At 36.5% G+C, this 25,546-nt stretch overlaps 2 protein-coding genes across 2 annotated transcripts in view; one reads left to right on the top strand and one right to left on the bottom strand.

The window, feature by feature from the left end:
- The window catches only part of LOC128987337 (protein turtle), a 230,210-nt gene extending 218,308 nt beyond the window's left edge, over positions 1–11,902 (bottom strand). Inside the window, exon 1 of the mRNA XM_054408126.1 lies at positions 11,627–11,902. The gene's annotated coding sequence lies outside the window, so the exon portion shown is untranslated. The remainder of the gene's footprint in view (positions 1–11,626) is intronic.
- Positions 11,903–18,313: 6,411 nt separating this feature from the next.
- On the top strand, positions 18,314–24,149 carry LOC128986940 (ubiquitin-60S ribosomal protein L40). The gene is made up of 3 exons (XM_054407559.1): positions 18,314–18,409; positions 22,253–22,452; positions 23,826–24,149. The coding sequence occupies exons 2-3, from the start codon at positions 22,263–22,265 to the stop codon at positions 24,020–24,022; spliced, it is 387 nt and encodes a 128-aa protein (XP_054263534.1). The 5' UTR covers positions 18,314–18,409; positions 22,253–22,262; the 3' UTR covers positions 24,023–24,149.
- Positions 24,150–25,546: the final 1,397 nt, after the last annotated feature.

The raw sequence follows: 25,546 nt of genomic DNA, 5'->3' as shown, positions 1-25,546 counted from the left end.
TCGCAAGTTCAAATCCTGCAAATCACCAATAGATTTTATCCAGTGATAGTGCCACGGTCTTCTAAGTCTAGCCTTGAGTAATGTCTAGGATGAAAAAAAGGGCATAACCACACAAAGGGATATAATGTGTACGTATCCAACCACGTTTGTCTGTCACTTTTTCTTGAGTGAATTGTATCGTTTATTTTACGCACGTCACGCCTCAAGACTCACACTCCCGTTCGTTTAATTGCCTAACTGGTTATTCATAACGTAATTGTTGTCGTGACTGTAACCTTCTCATGGCGTAGTGTAACGGGAATGAATCTGCAAAACGAACTGTCAAACAAATAAACCATATAAAGGAGAGTCTACAATTATTTTGTTCTACGAGTAGTAGTGTATAGATTAAAGGAATGAATGTATGTTTGTCGATGATGTTGGCCCTTTTAACTATATAGTTATTTAAGTACACGATCGCAATTGTTCAGGAACTTGAACTACATTGTTAGTCGTTTAACTGTGGCTTTAAACTCATGTGGGTTTGATATCATTTGATGAGTGGGCTGAGTTGATCTTTTTCGTTTTTTACTGACTTATCTCATTTTCTAAACATTCTTGACACCTAGAGCGATGGATTCGAATACGAAAAGGCGCCTGGCCCGTCCTCAATCATATCAACTCATCGTTCTGCAGCTGCTATATACAGTCTACCTATATACAGCTGCTATATACAGTGCTACCTATATTATACAGTTACATGACATATTCCGGAGTAATGAATTACTTGGTCTTCCTGTCAATTGATCTAACGTTCTCCGCGATTGGTTGATTTTGCAAAGTAACACAACATTAATTGCTGATTATCTACAGGATGTTATGTGAATCAATCGAAAGTGAACGCAAAACTTCGCAGGAAGAACACTGTATGGGAAAGTCCCATGAAAGCAGTTTTCACTAACAACGTCTATTCGTTATCAATGCACAACACTTCATCGCCAGGAAAGTTTAGATTTACGCTCAATACAATTTTATAATTTATAGGCCTATACATATTTTAAAATAACTACTTTAAGCTAAACTTTATGAGGATTCCAAGAATATAATCATAAAGGGAGGTAAATTTTCAAATAAATAAGATATGGGTGAAAAACACATTTCGCAGCTAGGAGTCTGAAGTATAATTTACATCAATATTACTACTTTGCAATATTATTTACAAAATCACCTACTTCTCCGAGACCATCAACCAGCCCTTCATCACTTAGATCTTCTTATAACGCACCACGTATACTGTATCACTACTTTTTATTTTTATCACTAAAAACCACGATAAACGTACTAAAACACATCAGTCATCGATGTGAGCCTAACCAGGTTGTTTACAAATACGCACGTCATCTGTCTGCTACAATATGATTGGTACGAAAATAAAAATCATCAAGAAACAGACATCGGGAGAAAACTTAGAATCTGCCGAAAATAATCATACCAATCTCGATCCAGTACAATACGATTCAGTAAGTCCCAGAGCCGAAAACGATGTTTGTGAGTCGACGCTATTGCGACGCTTAACAACTCGGAGGGTATATAGTCAATGATAAAAGGTTGTCAGAGTTCAAGTAAATAAAAGGTTGTCCGAGACGATATTCCGGAAAATAAAAGGTTGTCCAAGACGATATTCAGGGAAATAAAAGGTTGCCAGAGACGATATTCAGGGAAATAAAAGGTTGTCCAAGACGATATTCAGGGAAATAAAAGGTTGTCCAAGACGATATTCAGGGAAATAAAAGGTTGTCCAAGACGATATTCAGGGAAATAATAGGTTGTCCGAGACGATATTCAGGGAAATAAATGGTTGTCTGAGACGATATTCAGGGAATTAAAAGGTTGTCAGAGACGATATTCAAGGAAATAAAAGGTTGTCCGAGACGATATTAAGGGAAATAAAAGGTTGTCCAAGACGATATTCAGGGAATTAAAAGGTTGTCAGAGACGATATTCAGGGAAATAAAAGGTTGTCCAAGACGATATTCAGGGAAATAAAAGGTTGTCCAAGACGATATTCAGGGAAATAAAAGGTTGTCCAAGACGATATTCAGGGAAATAAAAGATTGTCAGAGACGATATTCAGGGAAATAAATGGTTGTCTGAGACGATATTCAGGGAATTAAAAGGTTGTCAGAGACGATATTCAAGGAAATAAAAGGTTGTCCGAGACGATATTAAGGGAAATAAAAGGTTGTCCAAGACGATATTCAGGGAATTAAAAGGTTGTCAGAGACGATATTCAAGGAAATAAAAGGTTGTCCGAGACGATATTAAGGGAAATAAAAGGTTGTCCAAGACGATCTTCAGGGAAATAAAAGGTTGTCCAAGACGATATTCAGGGAAATAAAAGGTTGTCAGAGACGATATTTAGGGAAATAAAAGGTTGTCATAGACGATATTCAGGGAAATAAAAGGTTGTCAGAGTTCAACTGGGTTTTATTCAGGGGAATAAAAGGTTGTCCAAGACGATATTCAGGGAAATAAAAGGTTGTCCGAAACGATTTTGGGATGGTTATCGAAGTTCGCATTTTCTTTGCGAAACACGGGCAAAACTACAACTTCATTGATCAAACCCGTACAGTTACAATCCATCGCTTTGTACACAGACCGGAGATAATCTGTTCCCAGTGCAAGTCACACCTCGGTCATATTTTCCGCTATGTTCGTCACGGAGAACGGACATTTCTACATTGTTGTGGTTAGATCTGGGTACAGCCCGGAGCCGGAAGTGGCGGTTCAAGCCGCGGCCACCAGGAGCGCTATCTTTGGTCGACAGGTGTGCGTTTCCGTTTCCGGCCACTCTTCGTCCTAGGGAGATCCAGGGTTCAATGTTCTAATCCGATCCAAGGCGCCACGCCGGTCTCCGAGATGTAAAGATCCGGTGAACTATCATTAGCTTGGGTCACTGCAAGGAGATGCTCATCCTATGGTGGTATAACCTTGTTTGTGTGTGTTGTTCATCGCGTTGTTCTATAACGTTTGATCACGTTGTTTATCTTTAATCATTGTTTAAATGTTTTTTTTAGGACATGACATATTCAAGGAAACATTAGGCACGATAACTCTAGAAGCTATATTGTATAAGGATTATTCAACTGTATTTTCGTATTTTTAAATCGCCAATATCTTAAAAATGTAAGATTATGCCAGCTGGAGTTGACATTAACTTGACTTTTTACATCTTTTAAATCCATCCGCTTATTTTGCCGAAGAAAATAGTCCGTACTACCAAAAATGATATTGTATCTATATTAAAATTTATTTGTGTTCGTCGTGGCATATTGTAATTTTTACTGCAATTTACACCCCATTGTCTACAAATTAAAGCATATACGAATTTTATTGATTAAAAAATTATTACTCACCACTATCATTGAGTATACACGTATATCAAAGCACTGGTAAAATCCACTGGTGTCAATCAAAACGCTTATTACGAGTACATCAAAACTACAATGCCGGGGCCTATTGGCTTACTAAACCACAAACTAAAATATTCCGCACTACAAAAAGTTAAAACACGAACCCTATTATCAAACAAGAATCTCTTTTGAAAATTCAGTAAACGGCGTGATTCAAAAACCTCGTTCGGGCGTTCGCGTAAAAAACCACAAAATGACTCGAGTTTTTCTCATTACGGTAAAGAGCTTTTCATAGCGGCGGCGGCGGAAAATGTAAAAGAGGAAGTTACTGATAAAAACCCGTTAATGAGGCGAGGGTAAAGCCCTGGCCAGCTGGTAGGTCTTTACAGCTGATTAGAGTGGCGCGGGAAGGCGGGAAATATGAAACCGGTCACTTAGGGAGCGTACGGTAATTGAAATCATTAACATACATCAGTATAGTAACATACTCCCATCGCAGCAAACCTACAGACTATGCAAATTTCAATTTCCCTGATTGGACTTTTACTAGAATATTTCCTTCAAAAATTTCAGATCAAATCAAATCAATTTATTTAAGAAATTTCAGTATTACATAATTTAAGTATATTCCCTATTACACAAACAATAGGTTTACAGGGAAAGTTCAGGGCTAGAGATATACATATCATGTGTATCTCTAGCCCTGGGGAAAGTTTGATATTTTGTTAAAGGTCTATTATAGCTCAGTATGAAATACGAAATACATTCTACATTTTTTCAAGATATATCCACAATCAAACTACAACAGTTTAAGAATGACATGTTGTCTTACATTCCCAGTTTTAGTTTAAATTTGTCCGTAGTTAAGTGTAAGACTATGTTTCAATATATAAAATGGTGTGTTTTAAGCTCTACAGGTTTTTTGCAATAAAAAATTGGGCATTTTCATAGAAACCTGGTAAAAAAAATGCAAGACCCCCCAACACCCAGTTCCTATTGACCGATCTTGCTAGTTAGCAAACCTAATTAAGTTCATCCAACCCTACACATTCATGCTAGAATTTCATCAAAATCGGGCCGAAATGTCCGAAATAACACGAATAGGGATATGAAAATGAAATGCGCTCTTAAATCGGGACCGGATCTAGGTATTGACATGCCACACCACGTTAAGATTCGCTGAAAAGATATAGTCTATAACATATTGAAACAAACGCGTTTGGTATTAATTTACACCTATTCTTTAAGAATGTTAGTTGGTTAATTTTACCTAACATTGATGGTTTGTATTATGTCAACCTATTATGTTTTTTCTTATTGAATTATTGATGACTGTTGGCGCTTCCCTGATTATATGTTAAGCGACGAAATACGGGCTATCCCAGCATCCTAGAATGTGAAGTTAAAACATAGCTTAGTTAGTTATCCAATCTAGTTAGTTCTCCTTCAGTACGGACGGTCTACGGGATACGGTGCAGCGACCGTAACTGTGAAGGTCACATCATCAGACCGAAGAGAATCTCTTTCGCAATCTCTTCGGTAAACGATACTTTCCTTCTCACCCACGAGGTGCATTGGCTCATGGGGGATAGTGAACTTTGTATATATATGCGAACTTTGGAAAAAGCCAGTGTAAGGCGAAACCCCAGAAGGAAGAAGACCTCTAGGACGTCCTAAAAGAGGCGGAAAGACGTAGTGGTGTATAAGATATAATGAAGATTATAGTTGGCGAAAAAGATTCTCAGGACCGGAAGAATGACCATGGAAGTAAAAAGTGAAGAGGGTTATAGAAACCCTTTATCCAAACTTATCTCCAACCTATAACAAAAAGTCTTCCTGAACACATGTCTACCGAATCCTACAAAAATATATTTCAGGAGCGTAATGTAGACGATTTTGAATTTTACTAATCATCAATTCTCCAAGTAATATATGGAGGTACACAACTTTTTCACATTCAACGGTTGAAGAAGACTACGAATTCCTAGACCGCAATTTCTAGCTGTACCGCCAAATGGGAACCTGATAGGATATAATTTGGGACTAAATAGACAAAATTCCGTAGTAATACCCTGTGATGGACTCAGACGAGATGGTTACGATTTCCTGGTTCGTCCTTCACCTTCAGTCGCCGGTTCAACGGCCGCCGTTCTGTGATAGGCCTACTCTCTACTATTACACTGCAACAGTGGATACTAGTGCGATTCTTCTGTAAGTATAATCAATGATGCCACACTGTGCAATATTTCAAGTGTACCTCTCAGTATGGATACCCCATTACAGTTAGTTGTCATTGGCTGTATGGGTTATTATTTAACTGTGTCTAAAGAATATGTCGGCCTTAGTCACTAACAAGACTATAAGATCACGCCACTCATCCTACACTCATCTCCATTCATACTTGGCTTTACTTAAAATACCTACTTTTGTATGGTTGTCATTTCAAAGAAAAGTTTTACCATAGACTATGGTGTGACACTTATTATTGGAACTGGAGTTGACCCATAGGGACGGATGGTCTAGTGGTTTAAGTGCGGGACCTCTGGTTCAAAGGGGCTCGGATTCAACTCCTGCAAATCACCAGTTAGGTTATAGAGCCTAAAGCTGTAACTCCACAAAGCTACAAAGCTTGTATCTACAAAGCTAGGTCATGGGATAGGTCTGAAGCTTTACTTTAGGTATCAGGTATCAGTGCATTAAAACTGTATGTTTGGTCACTTTTGCGATGGGTGTGCATTTTACACTAAGATAAACAGTTAAGCAGTTGTTTACGTATGTGTGTGTGTGTGTGTGTGTATGTCGTTGTAACAATCGTAATACGTTTTTAGGGCAAATACAAATAGCTAATAGCAAGTAATTTTTAGGGAGAAAATAACGTTAAACATTCTTCATCAGCTGATTCACAATGATGATAAATCGTTAGGGTTTGTTTAATCATGTGTACTGCCAGTTTGAGCAAACTTGCTCCCCCCCCCCCCCCCCATTTCCTAGTGTCCCCTTTGTGCAAAGCCCCCGCGGCGCGACCCCAAAACGTGACCTAGTTTCGTCCCCAGCCCCTTACGTAACAAGTGACCCGTCAAATTGATGTTTACAAACGAGAACCTGGTTAAGGCATTCTACGACTTGCCATTTTGAAACTGTTAAAAATAAAATATACAATCCTTAAGTTAATCTGAGCCCAGTACGAACAGAATCCCGAATATTGCATACTTGAGGTATAAAAACGTCATACCATCGATCTCTATTAATAGAGATCGATGTACAATACAGTATTACCTTTGACTATTAATACAACAACGTATTACACCAAATACACCCACTAAAACACCCAATTGCATTATAATACAGCTGAGTGTGTATTGCTTGCCTTGTAATCAGAAATGCTAAAAAGTGGACCTAGCTGTCCTGGATCATTGGGCTTTGATATTGGCTTGGGATATTGATTCTGAATCAGGAAACGGCAACAAAGTTACACAAGGCATGTTAGTAAGGCACCAATAAAATTCACTCATATCATCATAATGAGCAAAACAGTGTCTTTGTCTCAGCAAAAAGACTAATTACCAAAAGTCAAGTAAAAACAAATTGATAACATAGTCAACCATAAACATCTATTTCGCTTCTGTATCGCTCACAATCAGTAGCCATTGGTAATCTTTTTTTTCGCAATGGCAATTGACCAACCAGAAAAACAACACAATGCTGTTAAACCCGGCTGTAAACCGACGTTTTACACCCTCAAACCACTTTTGCAAATAGTATAGTGTGTCATTCGTGTTTTACTGGCTATAAAAAGACTATTAAACTACGGGAAATTTCTATATTTACTTATTAAGGCCGTTGTTTTATGTTGTAATAGACAGTAATTTGCCTAACAGATTTTGCAATGTTGCATTCTTTTCACGGTTTTTATCGTGGCTAATTATTGATGAATAGTTTGAACTTCATTGAGCTTTTATCAAAGGCATGGGATATTGCAGTAAACATTTCGATGCATATAACATAGAAGAATCTCTTAAATTTCAAAGCGAACTGTTAGACAATTTGAGAATACGACAGACATTTGATGGTTTCGACGTAAGTTATTATTTTATTTATTTATTAAACGGTGATACAACATTACAAAATTTTACAATAGCCTATTGATGACAATTAGATACAATAATATCTAATCAAAAAGTATAAATTAACTTTTACAGATTATTGCATTCCAATTTAAAAAAAAACAACAGTCCTTGACAATGATCACTGCAATAAAATCTTCAAAACAATCAGATTTATTTGATTCTCAAACTAAAGGAATTATTAAATTTACCACGTAATTTCTAAGAGAGCGGTCCAAACCGTGGTGTAATTCGCTATCCCTTAGAGAGCAATAACAATTAATAACCCAACAAATAGCATCAATCAATAAAAACAAAATCAATACTTGAACACCAAACATAACAAACATTCGGAATTCCCACTTTTAATAGACAACATTACCATTCATAAATTGCCAAATTATACATGAATGAATGTGAGGTATTTAAAGATTAAAACTGTCAATGAAAGATAAGGCATTTAAACAGATAAGGTAGTACGGCACTGAATGAAAGATAAGATGACATTTAACAGATAAGTTGCGATAGCGCCACCTCCCCCACCTCCCCCCCCCCTTTTTAAATGCCCGCTTGTCCTCCTGGTAGTATCGTTGTTACTGCAGGCACGATGTGTTCTATAGTTTAACATTACTTATATTTTGTATTTTATATTTTCTTTTTGGGCCGCATTGTTTTAGAAAACAGGGTAATGTGGTCGAACTCTACATATGGGAAACATTAGTTACATTAGTTTATTGGAAACGAATTTTCTCATGTAGGCTACATTTTGTATCTGCAATGCCTTTAAAAATTGCGGATTTGTCATAGCATTCATAATTTATTTCACATAGTAAGCGAAGCAAGTCATGCGTAAGGTGTAGAAGTGAATGCGTTTATAAAAGTCAACCTATCAAAAATATTTCGTCAAAACCTTTTGTACTTAAATGGCACAATCTATCTTTCAACAGCAATGTCATATAACTATCTTCTATAAGCTTCGATGCACTATTGATATACCACTTCATTAATTTTTAGTTATCAATAAAAAGGTTGAATTGAAGAAAAATTAATAGTTTAAAACGGTTTGGCACTAGGCTTACGAATTATTAAGATCCAGTATACCATATAAATAAACTTCTAGTATAATTTAATTCGTTCCCAAATTACATATTTTTGGTAGTAATTTTTGTTCGAACCGCATTTCGGGGATTCGAACCGAGGTCCCCAAGACAGAAGGTTATGTTCTAAACCACACCACCTACAACACCCAGCACCTGCAGCATGTTTCAAAGATTGTAACAATACATTTCGTCACGACTGTAAGATTATGGACCCAGTAATTCAATTTCCGCATTACCTAAAGGACCTCTGTCCCTTCTGTTCTGTGAAAGCCTGCAATTTGTTTCCCAACAATGTGGTCGCGACGAGGTTTGACAATTCTGTCATGCGTGGATTGTTGCGGCTCGGTGAATACTTACATCAGCTGAGACCGGCCACATGGAAATACTACATCAGCTGACACCGGCCACATGGAAATACTACATCAGCTGACACCGGCCACATGGAAATACTACATCAGCTGAGACCGGCCACATGGAAATACTACATCAGCTGACACCGGCCACATGGAAATACTACATCAGCTGACACCGGCCACATGGAAATACTACATCAGCTGAGACCGGCCACATGGAAATACTACATCAGCTGACACCGGCCACATGGAAATACTACATCAGCTGACACCGGCCACATGGAAATACTACATCAGCTGACACCGGCCACATGGAAATACTACATCAGCTGACACCGGCCACATGGAAATACTACATCAGCTGACACCGGCCACATGGAAATACTACATCAGCTGAGACCGGCCACATGGAAATACTACATCAGCTGAGACCGGCCACATGGAAATACTACATCAGCTGACACCGGCCACATGGAAATACATGCGGTTTGAAAATGACGAATCTTTCAAATCTAACGAGTTAGCAACACGGATAGAGAGATGAACTGATCACCTCTGTGTTGCCATTGGTTTTAAATAGTACGAGTATAGACTTATCGTCCTGTTGTAATCGCAGTAGCTTCATTTGTCGTGTGTTCCATAATTCCGTGTATGAAACGACTGAATGTTCAATAAGTGATATGATAGCCTACCATTCATGATATAATGTATAGTATGACCATTGTCCATTGATGCCATCTAAATTTTCTCTTTCATATTTGCTCTTTAGTCATAATATCATAGGACAACTAACATAATCACATATACAGTTAGTAAGTTGTGTTGAAGATTCGTAAGGCTAATTTTGATGCAGGAAAAAAATAAGAAAGAAGTAAAATACTTGAACTAACTCAAACATTAGTAGAGGGTGTAGTGGGACAGTTCCCATTCTGTTTTTTCCAGTAATCTATAGGACTTCTACGTTATGTTGTATGTATATTATGTTCGTCAGTTTTAGGTCAATAGTGACAGTTAGTTGCTAAGCTGGAAAATTACTACTTCACCTCTGACACTTCACTATACGAATAAAAATACAGGACCTTAAATTTCTTTTAACATGCTCAGAGAGAAAAAAAAAATTACTACCCTGTTGTGGCTGCCAGGGACACTACTGAAATAGCAGTTTATCAAATTTATCATAACAATTTAAGCGCTGATTCCCACAACTTTAAAAATTCCATGTTTCAGCGTACGAAATTTAATATTCCAAAAACAATACTTAAGCTACAGTTCTGAAATTTTGTGCATGTCTTTTGAATATAAACATCTAAAAAAAACACGTATTTTGAATCCTTTTTATAAAATGAGTTTTCATTTACAAATTAACAAAAAAAGAAACAAAAAATCAAATAAATTATTAAAATTTGATACTATTAAAAAAATATAAAATTTAAACTCAGGCATATGAGTATACATGAATTTTTAGTTCAAGACTAAGCCTATAATTTAAGACCAAGATAATTAAAATAGGTCATTATGGTACTAAAGTTATATCAATTTTAAAATTTATATAAAAAACAATTAATTTTCAGCTTATACATTTTATTGATAATAGGCCTATACTGTAGTGAGTTAATGAATTTTTAACTATATTCCTTTAATTAGATAATTAACAACAGAAATGTATTACATTTAAAAGATTAAAGCTAAAAATCAAAAATACACCTTAAGGAGTGCCAAATCCCCATAAAAAAATGTGGAAAAAATGTCCAAATCCCCTGGAAAAATCGAGGGCCAAATTTCGGGTTTTTTAAGTTTGAAGGCATTTAAATAATATCCAAACCGAGACATTCGAAAAGTATAATTAACAAAACAAAATATTTTACTCAAAATTAACTAATATACGACTATTAATCCAATAGCCAAAGCTCCAATACGCTGAGCCTCCTTTGAACTTGTGGCCACCGGTACTCGTTGTATTCAACGAGCTTCATGATATAAATGTCTCCGTAGTAGTTTGAACCAGAGACCACTTTAACCACCATAGCGTGGTTTGTTAAGCCTTCGGGATTTCCTTATCTCAGGATCCTATTTTGGCTAGGGAAACAGTTAAAAATAAATTTATCATAAAATGGAATATCAAATAGCTATTCCATTCTGAGTAGTAATGTTTATTAAGTCAAATTGTTGAATAAATGTTAATTCATTTTCAACTCCTTGACATGAATGTACAAGAGGAACATACGACATGTTGCAATTAATAAAAACCGTAGTTTAAATCGACTTAAAAAAACAAGATAGCCTAGTTTCCCTGTCAATCATCACGCAACATACATCGTTGTTGTTCATTTTGGTTGGTATTAAAAATTACAGTATTAACAATAATTAAATATTATGTTATGAATATTAAATAACTGCAAATAAAAATACTACATCTGTGTAAAAGTTTTATCACGACACATTGAATGTAATATTTGATTTACGTTCGTCAAAAATAAATAATCTAAATAAAAACAGTGTTTTTTACATTTTCCCCTGAATGAATCAAATTCCAGCTATCTTCCAATGGACCCGTGTAATTTTCCCACAAGCTCGGACTACTGAGGTTGACGAACGAAAGTGAACTCTAAAGAGTGAATTTATTAATGGTGTAAACTACATTAATTTATGAAACATGCTAAAAAAAATTTGAACCCTACCTTTTAACGAAGAAATTCCAAAATATCCCTGAATAGTTTATTCACTGCACCAAACACTAATGTAAATATTGAATACAACTGTACACATTTGTTTACACACACAACTGTTGGTCACATTCCATTGTAAATCTACACTATTGTACGTATATCGAACACTTTAACACACTTCACCGAACGATATAAAAGACTCAAATTGAGCTGATTCAGTCAAAAATCGTCTACATACACAAGTAAACAACACAAGAATTCGACAGTTGGGAACACCAACAGAACAGACGAGCTAGGACGCGTATCTCTGTCTCTTTCTACGCGCGTTGCATGCTGGGAGAGCGTTCAGCTCAATGACGAGTCGGATCTTTTAAAAGAGTCGAATCTCTATTTGTCAACAGTTCTTTCTAGTACGATTTGTTTGCAACCTGGTATGTTTCGTATAAATGATTTATTATTGTTTGTAAAATAGCCATTCATGAAATTATTTACACTGCATAGTAAAAATTTACACTGGGTTGTAAAGTGATAATACTTTAAACTTTCTGTAAATAAGAGTGAAATAAAATAATATTCGTAAAAAAATATAAGTGATTAGATGGTATATTCATGCTGATTATAAAATATTTTTATCAATGTTCAACAAAATTAAAGCTGTAATTTTTTTCAACGTGGAATGTTGATGTATTAAAGAATAATTTGGACCACACACGTTGGAGTAGTTAACATTCCCAACATTTGTTTTTCACAATCTGGTAAGAATAGTAAGAAAGCGTACAATAATGCAATTAATAATAAATAATGTCAGCAACGAACACAAATAGACGTGTAATAGTATATTATGTTACTAGTCCTGAAAATAAGTGTTTACCGGACGAGTGTGGTCGTTCCCGTGCGAGACGAAGTCGAGTACGGGATTACCATACGAGTCCGGTACACACATTTTGGACGAGTTACGTACGATAGTTTACGCCATAATACTTAATCCGTACAAATCCTTATATATTTCCACTAACTAAAGGACTAATAATCACTAGTCAGAGGTTATGTTTTTGTTTATAACCACTAATTGCCACGAAAATACAGTATAATCAGCTGATTGGTGTCCGGTAAAACTCATTGCAGAACAGTATTACGCAATGAAACCCCATTTGAATAAGCAGGCGGCAAACAGCTGTTTTCTGGACTAAATCCTTGCGTGGAAAGTTTATCAAAATAATGTAGTGTGGCGTAAAATAATTTACCATTCACATTCCTATGAATTGACATTAAAACACGTAACCATAATTTAATATTCCTAAATTCTAGTTATTTTTTAAGGATTAAACACAAATTACCGATGGAACTATTAAATCTAAGTAACAACTGTATCTTCTAAATTTCAAACCTACCTTTAGCATGTGTAGTTGCTCCATGTTCCGTTCAGAAAATAATGCGTTACGTTATTTACAGTATCACAACCACAACAATGAACCACTGAAGTTGCTTGTTATGTTGTCATGAAATAACCTGCAGAATCATAGAAAGAGTGTAAGTCTACAGTAAGAACGCATCAGCTGCAACAATGAAAATTATTAACAGCTGACGCTTCTGTACTTGTGATGATTACTTTCATTATTCGTACGTTACTGTTTTGACGAAAAACTATTGCAATTATCTTTGAATGGGATAATGTTGTCACTTGTCAGTGATGATTTTAATCGTTTATTGATTTTTAGAACAATTATATATATTGTCGAGTAAATATCAATGCTCATAAAATATTTGTATTCTCATGAAATTACTAGGTTAAAATAATATTTAACTATGGATATTAACTACAATTTTTAAGACTTGAGCTATTTTACTATTTATTAGTTCGTATATCTGTGAAAAAAACAATGCATTAATTCAGATGTCAATCTAGCTACTTTATGTGTTACCTGGTGTAAAACGTAGTTATGTTTCATACTGTACATGATTCAAGCTTAATTGAGCTCATCTTTAACTGAATTTATACATTTAAAATAAATTAAGATACTTACTGTAGATATACACACTACAATATACACTGAGCGTTTTGCAATAGTATGTACACGTTTTCGCGTACACACGAGTGGATATTCTCTACTGGACAACAGTTATTAAATTGTACATTGTACTGTGACGTCACTTTCCCGTGATCCTCAGTAGGCTTACAACAAACAGGAGAGTGACGTCACAGTATCAGCTGACTGGCAGTTATTATTTTCAGTTTCAACAAAACAGCCAAACGAACAGCTATGATTAAAGATGCTGTACAACAATTAATTGACGCTGGTTTATTTTGTTTGGTGGCATTATGTTCCTTGAATCTCTGAAAGAATAATTACATATTGGTGCGATGTACCCACAAAATAATTAATTATTGTCACATTTGTCACCATCGTTGCATTGTATGATAATACCCCCTTTATCCTGCTTTTTATCAGCTTATCGTTTATGTCCTTGTAAATGTTTTCTGTTGATTTTGAAAACAGGAATACATTATTTTTAAATTTAATTACAGGGTGTCTCAGGTTTGGGCGAACCCACGATGTTATTATAGTTAATTTCTTTTAATTTTGTTAACACTTCTGTGTATAATGTCTACATTGAACCAGAAATAAATGATGCTATAAAAATTACCAATTTGTTTACATAACAGAAGTGAATGAACAAACATGTTATCAGTGGAATGATTTTGCAGCGTATGTAGGTTATGTTTTGTTTTCCTAATTAAATTGACAACTAATTTTATATCGTAGGCATTGTTGAAAGAGTTTGCGCTGGTTTCCTATAGATGCCAAATTAGTAGCTTTTATTACTTACTTTGGTTATTTAACGTCTAGGAAATTTATACAATTGTTGGTTTCTAATTCCATTTTAAGTTTAATAGAGTTGTGAATATTAATCATATACGCATAATATTATTGATTTCAAGCTGTTATAAATACATTTTAGCCAGGAAAGCAGACAAAGGGACCCGCATATAAAGTACTTTAGGGTTGCAATATTTTTTGTTGTTCCATTCAAAACCATTCTGTGTTTATAACCATTCTGTTGTTTTTTTTTTTATAGTTACTTCTTCGTCCCTCGTTAATATCGTGTATTTCACGCTCGATGAGAAGCCTATTTACACTATTTTTACAAATCAATCCAACTACTATAGTTGTAGATAAAACCGCAACCTAAGCACTATGCACTTAGCAGTCGGAGCTAAAACTATAACAAATAATGGTTAAAACATACCTCGTCAGACAATCCTTAACATGTAGGTAGTAAGGATTGTCTGACGAGGTATGTTTTAACCATTATTTGTCATATTTCGCAATCCTGGGGCTATAAAAATGAATTTTAACTAAAACTATAGCCATAAAACGATTTTGTCATTTTATAAAATAAACGTGTCAACGACTCTATATCAAGTAAAAAGAGCTAGTTCCTTACAGCGACTCGTTCAAAGATCAGCTCAATGCGATGAGCGACACATCAGTGAGCCGGTGGGAGGGGTCAATCACTGAAGACTGTACAACCGTCTACGTTCGAACCAACCAGTCCTGCTCAACCGTTCTTCTTTCAAATCCCAACACCTGTTTTGTTTATGGTTCATACACTGAGACTTTTTGCACGTATTCTGCCAGGCGCCTCACCTCTCACCTCACCAACCGTCAGAAACGGTCATCTATTATTGGAGCTGGCCGCGTTTATCACCAGCATGGGTTTTGGGGTTTATCATTAGTTAATATAACAACTGCAGTAGCTAGATGTATAGTGGGAGTAATTGATTATGCAGTAATTTATTATTTAAAAAACGCAGAACAAGTCACCGTTGTTTTAAATGACAATAAAATACCAGTTTCATCTACTTAGGTACCACATATTTAGGCCTACGGTACTTAATGTTTCGAAATTTGAAATTTCTTCTAATTTTTCACATGTATCAGTTCTTTCTGCCATTGGCTATAGAAATAACTATGAGTGAATTATCGATAACGTAGTGGTAGGCTAAATTTGCATTATAGTCACTCGACCATGTGTATTTTGCAGCACAGCTGAATCTTATTCATAGTAAGTAACATCCAAGGGACCAAAAATACCAAGATGTAAAACTGATTACTGTATTGTGTTGGCCTGATGATTTTCTGAGCCTACTGTACTGTGAGTGGTAGTTTGATTATAGAATAGTAAAATAAAACCTTAAATTATGTTGTTTTAACGATCCAAAAGGTATGGCCTAGCCCCCTAGAATTGACCATAAATGAGTGTAAACCACTATAGTAAAATTCTAGCAGTTCGTCAGTTAGATCAACACACTGTGACTAAAACTTTAAAATGGAATGAAATGAAAATGCTTTTTTACCGAGGCGAACTTAGGACCGCATTGTCAGTTAACCTCTAAGTAAACTTTGATTAAATGTAGAGCAATCTTTATTTACACGCTATACTACGACTACTACAACCGTAGCAGAAGCGGGACTGGAGTCTGTTGTAAAGTTGCGTCACAAACCAGGGAGTGCAGTAAGTTGCATTGGGGAATGTGGACGGTTCACTCTCTTGCTCTCTCGCTCTCGTTCACTCTCCCACTCTCACACTCCGCGTCGAACCACTTGTACTTTTCTAAACTTTCTTTCTATCCTGGTTGTCTGTGGCTGTATGCTAATTCGCTGATGGTTCTGGGATCTGATGGTAAACATGCCAGCTCTAAGCTGATTTAATAAGCAGAAGCTAAAGGAGGGATTTATCCCACGCATGGTTAAATCATCCCTCGTCCCGAAGTAGTCTCTATCCCAGTTAGGGACAGGGACTCCGCACCCATTCACATTCCTTGTTCGCAGAGAAGATTTAAAAAATGATTGTATGAAATATGGACATTTTTGAAGAAATTGAGTAACTACACTAGTTTTGTGTGCAAAATCTTGTAAAAAATAAAATGAAAACATCGTTTTTTACTTTTACTTTACGTTGTGTCGAGCCAAACATGTTTAGGGACTACCGATACTTTTGGTTCCCATGTCAAAATCGATCCAGGCAAAAATCGGGATTGTTTTGAAAATTATGGATTTTTGACATAATTATATTAATCGTTATGAATCGAAATTGGTTTACAATAAATTGTAGGTGTTTGGTAGACGTTTCCCGAGTCCCGAGGTCGTCTCCTTCGTTCGCGGCAGAATCTTTAACACCTTCTGAGGCAGCGGAGTCACTAATTATCATCGTATTCCGTGATCGTGACAAAATCGTGAAGGTCCCCCGTTGTCGCGACCTCCCACTGAGGTAACGATGGTATCGGATATCCTAAACATATTTCCCTGGACATGGCAAAATCATTAACGACAATTTCGGTTTTTGTGAAATCGCGATCTTCACTTTCGATTGTGGCAGAATCGTAAACATCTTCCGTGGTCGTAGAGAAAATATAATCTACTGAAGTTTCTGTGAAATACTGGAAGTCAATTGCGATCTCAGTGAAATCGTATGAACATATTGTGCGGTTCCGAAGACATTATTTTCGTCATCGTAGCAAAATTGGAAATTTTCCATCGCGTATTTTTTTTTAGGTAGGTGTACTCTTTTATTATGATTGTGAGAATAAAATGCTTGGCTTGAAAATCTAACTGGATCCGAATCGATCTATTGGACCAAATCAACTGTTGGCCTTGACTAAGCGAAAAAAATACGTGGATCAACATACCACGTAGGGAAGTCACCTGCATCAGTACCGGATTTACCACTAGGCCGATTAGGCCGCTGCCTAGGACCGCAAGCAAAAGGGAGCTGCAGAGGATTGGGAAAAATGTGTTTTAGAAAAGAATTTGTTTCTTAAAACTACCAGCTTGCCACGATTACAGGTGACCATAATGTAATCTCCGCTAATCTAGGGAGATGTTCACTGTCTTGCCGCGGCCCCAGGTGCTGATGATGATGTCCCCGTGATTGCGTGCCGCGGGAGACGTTCACGATTTAGCTGTGGCCGCCGGTGACGGTGATGTGTCCTCACGATCGCAGCCCAGGGGAGACGTTCAAGTATTAGCCGCGTTCGCGAGTGTCGATTATGATATCCCCGTGATTGCGGCCCGCGGGAGACGTTCACGATTTAGCCATGGCCTTGGGGGACGGTGATTTGTTCTCATGATTGAAGTCCGAGGGAGACGTTCAATAATTAGCCGCTTTCGCGAGTGTCGATGATGATGTCCCCGTGATTGCGGCTCACGGGAGATATTAACGATTTCGCCGCGGCTGGTGGTGTCAATGAGGATGTCCCCGTGATGGCTTCCCGAGGGGGATGCTTACGATTTTGGCACGGCCGCTGGTGACAATGATGATGTCCTCATGATCGCAGTCCACGGGAGATGTTTATAACACGACTTTGCCGCGATCGCAAGTGTCGATGATGATGTTCCCATGAATGCGGCCTGCGGGAGATGTTCACGATTTTACAGTGGTCACGGGTGACGGTGATGATGTCCTCAAGGTCACAGCTCACGGGATATGATCACGTTTTCGCCGCGGTCGCGAGTGTCGAGGATGGTGTCCCTTCGTTGCAGCCCGCTTCATGATTTTGCCGCGGTCACGGTCACGGATACTTGTGATGGCTTTGACTTAGTTTAGGAGAGATGTCAACGATTTCATCCACGATCACGGGCGTTTGTACATAATAGCTTTACCGGAATATGGCATTAAAAAGAAATTCTAATGTACTCTATGTAAAATTGTGTTGGCAGGGGAAGAGAAACCTTCTTCTTTTACTTCTTCTTCTGCATTTCCTTTGGATATTTCTACACGCGTTGTTGGAGGGTAAGTATTTTACAATTAATATTATGAGTATAATATAACAATAAATTGCTAATCGGTTAGATACTAGCAATACCTTCATAAATAACATTGCTAAATGTTTGTTAATGTTCAGTCATAAGTTCTAACAGGCTCTCCATAGCAGTCGTTCTTTTGAAGTGAGTTGGCCTAGGCCTAGTTAGCGATCTTCCATCGTCGAAGTGGAATAGGAGTAACTTAGCCTATATTCTTGGCCTATGTTGTTTGTCACTGAATGCAAATTCATGTTTTTATTGTAAAACGTATTAACTCATAAATTTGTCGCCATCCATCCGTTATCATGGTCAAAGATAAAGAAATCTAGTAGCCTAGGCTATCGGGTAAGCCAAGTAAAGTGCGATCATGTCTTAGGCCTAGTCTTGTTAATGACCAAGACCGACATTTTCCTAGGACAGGTCTGTTTATTAAGTTAACATGTTTAGTGTAGGCTACAACTGTTGATGTAGTGCCTCACTAGCGCTCCTATTGGCCTACATCTATAGATGTACAGTAGTCACTCCACTTAGCCTACATTAGTTCAGTATATGATCAGTCATTGCCGGGGAACGTTATAAACTTAATCGTTGCCACCCTGTAGCTTAGAATGCAAGCTGTAAGTATTTAGTTGTACAAGGGCTAACATTTCTTGTAAAATCCCGTCTGACAATGCTTTTGTCTTGGTTTTGGGGATTGTTTTTCTCTTGCCACGACATTATAAAGAAATTAACTACGGATCCAGGCAGTGCTGCTACCTTTGGGTATTTCAGTGAATTATCTTAAGTACGTCCACTCTCAGGGTAATGCAGCAAATGGGTTGGCCTCGATCGGGTAACTTAATGGTGGAAATGGGGGTTGCTGACGGTCCCCTTCCTCTTGGCTATGATGGCGGGTTTTGGCCTGTCAGGGATTGGATAGGTCCCGAGTGATGCTTGCACTGTGTTGCGTCCATGGAGTCCATTATGGTCCTTAGTGGTTTCGGCCCTGGGGGAACCCATTTGGAGGGTACGTTCGAGACCAAGTAACAGGTATCCCTGGTTAGGATTGAGAGGCAACCCTCTTTCCGAAGGGTTGCTTTGGCAGCCGGTGAGCCTGATGGCCCTAAACCATCCACCCATGGTGTCGTTAAGGTCGGTGCGTAAGTTTCGGTTGGTATCATGGGTCCCGGTTATAGGTCTGGCCGTCTGGGGCTTCGGCTCCTTGGACAACAGGAATCTTAAAGTGAGGTCGGGGTGTGTGCTGAAAAGTGTGAAGGGGGCGGTGGCAAACTTTGTTGGTAGGGCCTAGAGGCGGTAGGCTAGATACTTAAATACGCCCCTGGGGATAATATAAATCAACAACTCGGTTCAGTAATAACCTTAACTTTACCTTCCTAATCCAACCTAACTTCAAAACACTTAATTTAGTACAGTCACGAATCTAAAACTCCCACCCTACCTAACTCACATATGTCTAAATATCTTAAGAATTGATAGGTTCACAATAAGTTAATCAACACTCAGTTGTACTTATAAATGCCTCTAACTTGCAGCTTTGATGTCCTTGTGTAGGCCTAAACATAATATTTGTCGTCTTAGGTTTCATCTTCTTCCCTAGAGGATCATTTCCTTCATGTTTGTGTTAAGTAGGTACTATAGCCTATTCTATTCATTCCCTACAGTCAGTAACTTAATGACGACAGCGACAAGCAGACAATAGTTAGGCTATTATACAGTTAACAAAATTAAAACGATCGGGTTTCATTTATTTTTGTCCCCACAGAATTAATTTTTACACCATTGTTTGCAGGTAAAAATCTAGTTTCTTATTAAATTTCTAAGTTATTACTAACTTAAAAGTTCCTGTGGTCACCTTATAAATGCATAATTTTTGTGGATTAGAGGCTATATATGAAATCTTGTTAGTTTAAGTTTTGCCTTGTTTGTTATTAGCCTAGGCCTACCCTATCATTAATATACGAAGCCAACCCAAACTGATCTTAAATAGGCTAACCTAAACTTAACCGCTGCAGCGCCGGTGAAAAACGTTTTCTTGAAAAAAAAAATAGGTAGGGTGAAGTGGGGTAAGTGTGACCTAAAAATCATAAAGTTCATCTTTACAATTTTTTTTCTCGGTTATTTCTAAAGCTAGAAACTTGAAATTTTTAACACTTAAACTTTTTCTTTAGGCTATTGGTAGAAAAAAAACCAATGTGATAAACTTATGCTTTCACTATTTTTTTTTTTTACTTACAAAAAATGCTTGCCAGCTGTCACACTTGCCCCATGGGGTCGGGGCAAGTGTGATAGCGGCCTCTATAAAATCCTGTATCTCTTTTAATGGTAAATGGGGCAATTGTGATAAATACCCAGTTAGTGCTCTTTCAGGAACATTATGATTTAAGTCCCTATCATTCTTACTTTTTGAGATATTTACAAATGAAATAAAGACGTACAAATCTGCGGAAATTTGTAAAAAACTTGCATCAGATAACACAGATTACATCAGATCACACTTGCCCCAGCCATTGAAAATTTCCGGGGTAAGTGTGACATGTGGTTTTAAATTTAATGATAAATTTGTACACGTTTTAAATATTTTTTTTCTAAAAGTTTAGGCCTAGCTTTTAGGCTCTTTAAAAATCTGAGTTTGATATAAATTGGTCAAAATTTAAAATAACTACAAATTAAACAAAATTTCCGAACAAACTTCGATTTTGACCTAAAATGTCGTACTTATAAAAACCAATAAAATCAACATACAGTAGTTACTAAATTGATAAAAAACTATGTAACTAGATACCTACCTTATATGTCAAACATTATTTCTATGACAAAACCAATTTTTTTCAGCGATTCCTAAAAACAAGATGGCCGGCTATCACACTTACCCCGCTGTCACACTTACCCCACTCCACCCTATATACAATCAATAACTTACTATAAATTAGGTTAAAACACCTATAAATAAATCATTGAAACCGAATATGGTAAGCTATATCTGATAAGCTGCTATATAAATATCTACCGGTAGGCCTAACTAATATTTTAGCCTATCCAATAATATCAGTTAGTAGGTTTTCTGCATAACTGTAACTTACCCACATTTTTATGAAGGATTAGTTCTGAGAATGTATTCCATGTAGAAAATATTTTTTATGTGCCCTGTGATGAAGAAATCCACTTCTTGTGATACTATGTGATCATTATGATTAGTCTTTCTGAGAGCACACTTACTTACTGTAGTTTAACTTAATGCTCGATCTTCATTTAAAGTTGGCCTAAGTAGCCTAAGTAACTTATGGTACTTTGGATTGGTATGGGTTTTGGGCAAAAAAAGATTTTTCCCATTTTCTGGGAAAACGGGACGTTTCCGCAAAAAATGAATATATCATTTTTGGAATCAGCACTAAAAAACGAACAGATAAAAAAAAAATTTTAGAGCGTTGACTGGAGGTCGACATAATTACAATTTACGGAGGTCACCCTTAGGCCTATGCAGCACGCTGTGGTGATTATGTTACGTTGAGTTATCATGTATGGCTCATTTGATATTGTTAGATTCATAATGAAACGAGGAAAGTCCTACAAACATACTTATGATAACCAAATCTAACATGACCACAGCAGCGTGCTGTGAAACAAGTGGCTTCCGTATAATACCAAAGTTAGCCTAAGTAGGCTATTTAAGTTACTTGCTCACCCATTGCTTTGTTTAAACTATGATCGGGATACAAAACCAGAATGTATGCTGGGCAGGTAATTAAAAGTTAACATTTTTAGGTGTATTATCATTTTAGATCCAGTTTACAACTAAACTTAGGCTATTCCACAAAATTATGTTGTGTTTCAGAACAAACAAGATGCAAATTTTCGTGAAAACCCTTACGGGTAAAACCATTACCCTTGAGGTGGAACCCTCCGACACTATAGAAAACGTCAAGGCCAAAATCCAAGACAAAGAGGGCATCCCTCCCGACCAACAGCGACTCATCTTCGCCGGCAAACAGCTTGAAGACGGTCGTACTCTCTCTGACTACAATATCCAGAAAGGTAAGCTAAATTATATTTAACTCTTCAAGTTAACTTAATTGATTTTACTAGGTACTAAACAAATTACTAAACAGCCACTACCCCGTTCGTTTCCTCCAAGAATCATTATATCTACGTTGAAGATGTAATTAGTATAAGCCCATTTACTTACTCCCTCGATGTCGTTGACCAGCTCTTGTTGGATCTAGGCTAGACTAAGAAAAAAAAACCTAAAGAGCGGCAGGTTGGACACCAATGTTATAAACATTTTTAGGGAGTAGGCCTACAAGAGCCTTGCCAGAAGCCATTCTCTCCATTTTTAAAATCTGGTTTTTAAAGTTCTTAACTATCAATAAGGCTAAATTATGTTATTGATAAATTTCTTTTGCTCAATGATGAAAATCCCAGTTGTGACATTCTGTGATATTAACGATTAGTCTTTCTGAGAGCAATATTTGACAGTTATTTCTTAATTAGCCTAGTCAAAATTGGTATGATTAACCCTATGGGGGTTTAAAGTATTACCTTTTTGTTTGTCGGCCTATCAGGAGTTTCACATTGTAATTATTCTTTTCATATAGAAATTAAATAAAAATGACAACATGTCAACTACCATTGATTTTGCTATGTATGAAAATCAATAATTTGAATTAGGCCTAGTAAATATTATTTTCTAAAAACAAAAATTTGTATTTGAATCTGTCTAAACAAGGGAAAATATGTTTTAATTTTTGCCATAGAGCTTAAATCTGTAAGGCAGGGACATTAAGATTATCAAGCCTATCTTTTTTTTCTGATTTAAGATAGGCCTTTAGTAGTCGGTAGCTATAGTAATACCAGAAACAAAAGAACCCTCGGCCGTTTCGAGCCGCGCAGGTTTCAATGGTACGGCCCACCTACCTGCGCGAACCACGTGATCTTTTCGTTTCTGCGCAGGTTGTTTTGTTCGTGGTATATCTATAGAACTTAACTCACCTTTTTCTTATGGGATTAACTAGACCGTTAGACAAGTCGATTAACCTTCAGTAACATAGTGACGTGATTTTATTGTACTTGTACAAGGCACCAACGACATCATACAAAAAAATATGGGTAGGCCTATTTCGCTCAATGATGAAAATATTACGTTGTGACGTCTGTGATATTAACGATTAGTCTTTCTGAGAGCAATACCTGATTTTTTTCTTAACTAGAAGACCCCTGATTACCTAAATAAAATAAAAGTATCACCCCATAGTATGCTTTGCCATTCTATTGAACCGGTCAACTACAAGTAAGTGCTAGCCGGAAAATCAAGTTTAAAAAATTTTACTCAACATCAGATTTTAAACAATAACAAATTTTATTTTCTGCTTCACAGAACGATGCAAACAATTAACATTTATGTTTTACAGAGTCCACACTTCATCTGGTGCTCCGTCTGCGTGGTGGTGTTATTGAGCCTACTCTGCGTATCTTGGCGCAGAAATACAACTGTGACAAGATGATCTGCCGTAAGTGTTACGCTCGTCTTCACCCCAGGGCTACCAACTGCCGCAAGAAGAAATGCGGACACACCAACAACATCCGCCCTAAGAAGAAGATAAAGTAGACAGTTACTCTTTTTTTCACTCACTATCCGGGTCAAGATTTTATTCAAATTCATGTTATTTTATTTTCAACATGAGATGTTTTAAACAAACTTCATGTTTATGAATAAAGACTTAATGTTAACCTGATTTTGCCTTTTATTATTCAATTGTTGAATTGTTGATGTAGAAGTTATTTGGGACCATTTCTTGCCAATTCACAACTACTAAGTATTTTTTCTGTCTGTTATAAATGTTAAAACAATTATCTACAAATCTGTTAAGAGTTCAGTTATTTCAGGTTGGCTTAGGTTAAAAACCCATTATTAAAAGAATTTGTTGGATTTTGTATTCAGCAAATTAACTTATAAATATTTATTTATTTTTATAGGCAAATTGATATTGGGTATCAAATTTAAAGCTCATTTCAATTTTCAGAGTTTGTGTTGAATTATGTTGTCAATCATCTGAACTATTTCAAGTTTAGATTTGTTTACTTCAAAACGGTGGCCATAATACAAAATTTTGTTTACACCCATTCTAAATTAGGGTTATCTGTAGTTGGTCATGTTTCAGTGAATCAAAGTAAAATATTGTAGGCTAATGTTATTTGTTTGTATAGGCTATAACAAAACATATAAAGGAAGGTGTGTTCATTCTCAGATGTAAACTTACCAGTTTGAGCAGCTACGTTATGCGAGTCTCTCTACCGTACCTGAGCTGTTAAAACAAACTGCTTGCAGAACAAGTTATATTTGACCAAATCATGGTATTCATTCATTAGGCCTACCTTATGATCTAGAACCTGAGTCTTTTAATTGAAAAACAGTAAAGAACTAAGGTTACGTGACAGGCAAAATATTTATTTAGGTGACCATAATAAATTAGATTTTTACAGCTCTTACATTATACCATTGACTTTATTTACTTTGAAATGGCAGCCATACGAATGTAGGTATTTTAAGTCTAGTATGAAAGGAGATGAGTGGCACGATCTTGAAGTCTTGTTAGTGACAAAGGCCGACATTCCTTAGCATAGCTGTTAATGAACATCGCATACCCAATGGCAACTAAGGGGCCTACAGTTTGTAGTGGAATCCGAATCACATTTTTGCCTTTTAATTAACGAATTGGTCTAATTATCAATACAGTACTGCAGATAGTCGTAGTAATTACTACTGCGGACATTAATCCACAGAGAGACAGACTATTAAGTCTTAGAATGACTTTATAACTTCAAAACTAAAAGAGATCTCTCAACTGAACCACATTTGGCATGTAATTACTTTCCGTTTTAAAGTTATAAAGTCGTCCTAAGACTTAATTGTAACCCTATACGTATTGTTTAAGCAAAATCCTCAGATCATTTAGTAGCCTACTTGTGGAGGATCGTCACAAATAAACTGACAAAATTTTATTTTACAAGAAATTTAACATTTCCTTAAAAACTTAAAATTTTTTTCATTTTGTTAACTGCAATTCTTTTGTTGGTTATAGATTCACTCTTTATTTTTTTCTAAGCTCTTTTATTCTAGTATTTACGCAAG

The sequence above is a fragment of the Macrosteles quadrilineatus genome, unplaced genomic scaffold (assembly GCF_028750875.1).
Source record: "Macrosteles quadrilineatus isolate MER2022 unplaced genomic scaffold, UCM_ALF_1.0 Scaffold_2__2_contigs__length_208266976, whole genome shotgun sequence".
NCBI classification, from domain to species: Eukaryota; Metazoa; Arthropoda; class Insecta; order Hemiptera; family Cicadellidae; genus Macrosteles; species Macrosteles quadrilineatus.
This window is presented reverse-complemented; position numbering and strand designations above follow the sequence as displayed.

What these genes read in the sequence shown, in the direction of transcription:
- LOC128986940 (XM_054407559.1), top strand. Translation starts at nt 22,263, where the DNA reads ATGCAAATTTTCGTGAAAACCCTTACGGGTAAAACCATTACCCTTGAG. An exon ending in TGACTACAATATCCAGAAAG is followed by an intron (nt 22,453 to 23,825) that starts GTAAGCTAAATT and finishes TATGTTTTACAG; the next exon opens with AGTCCACACTTCATCTGGTG.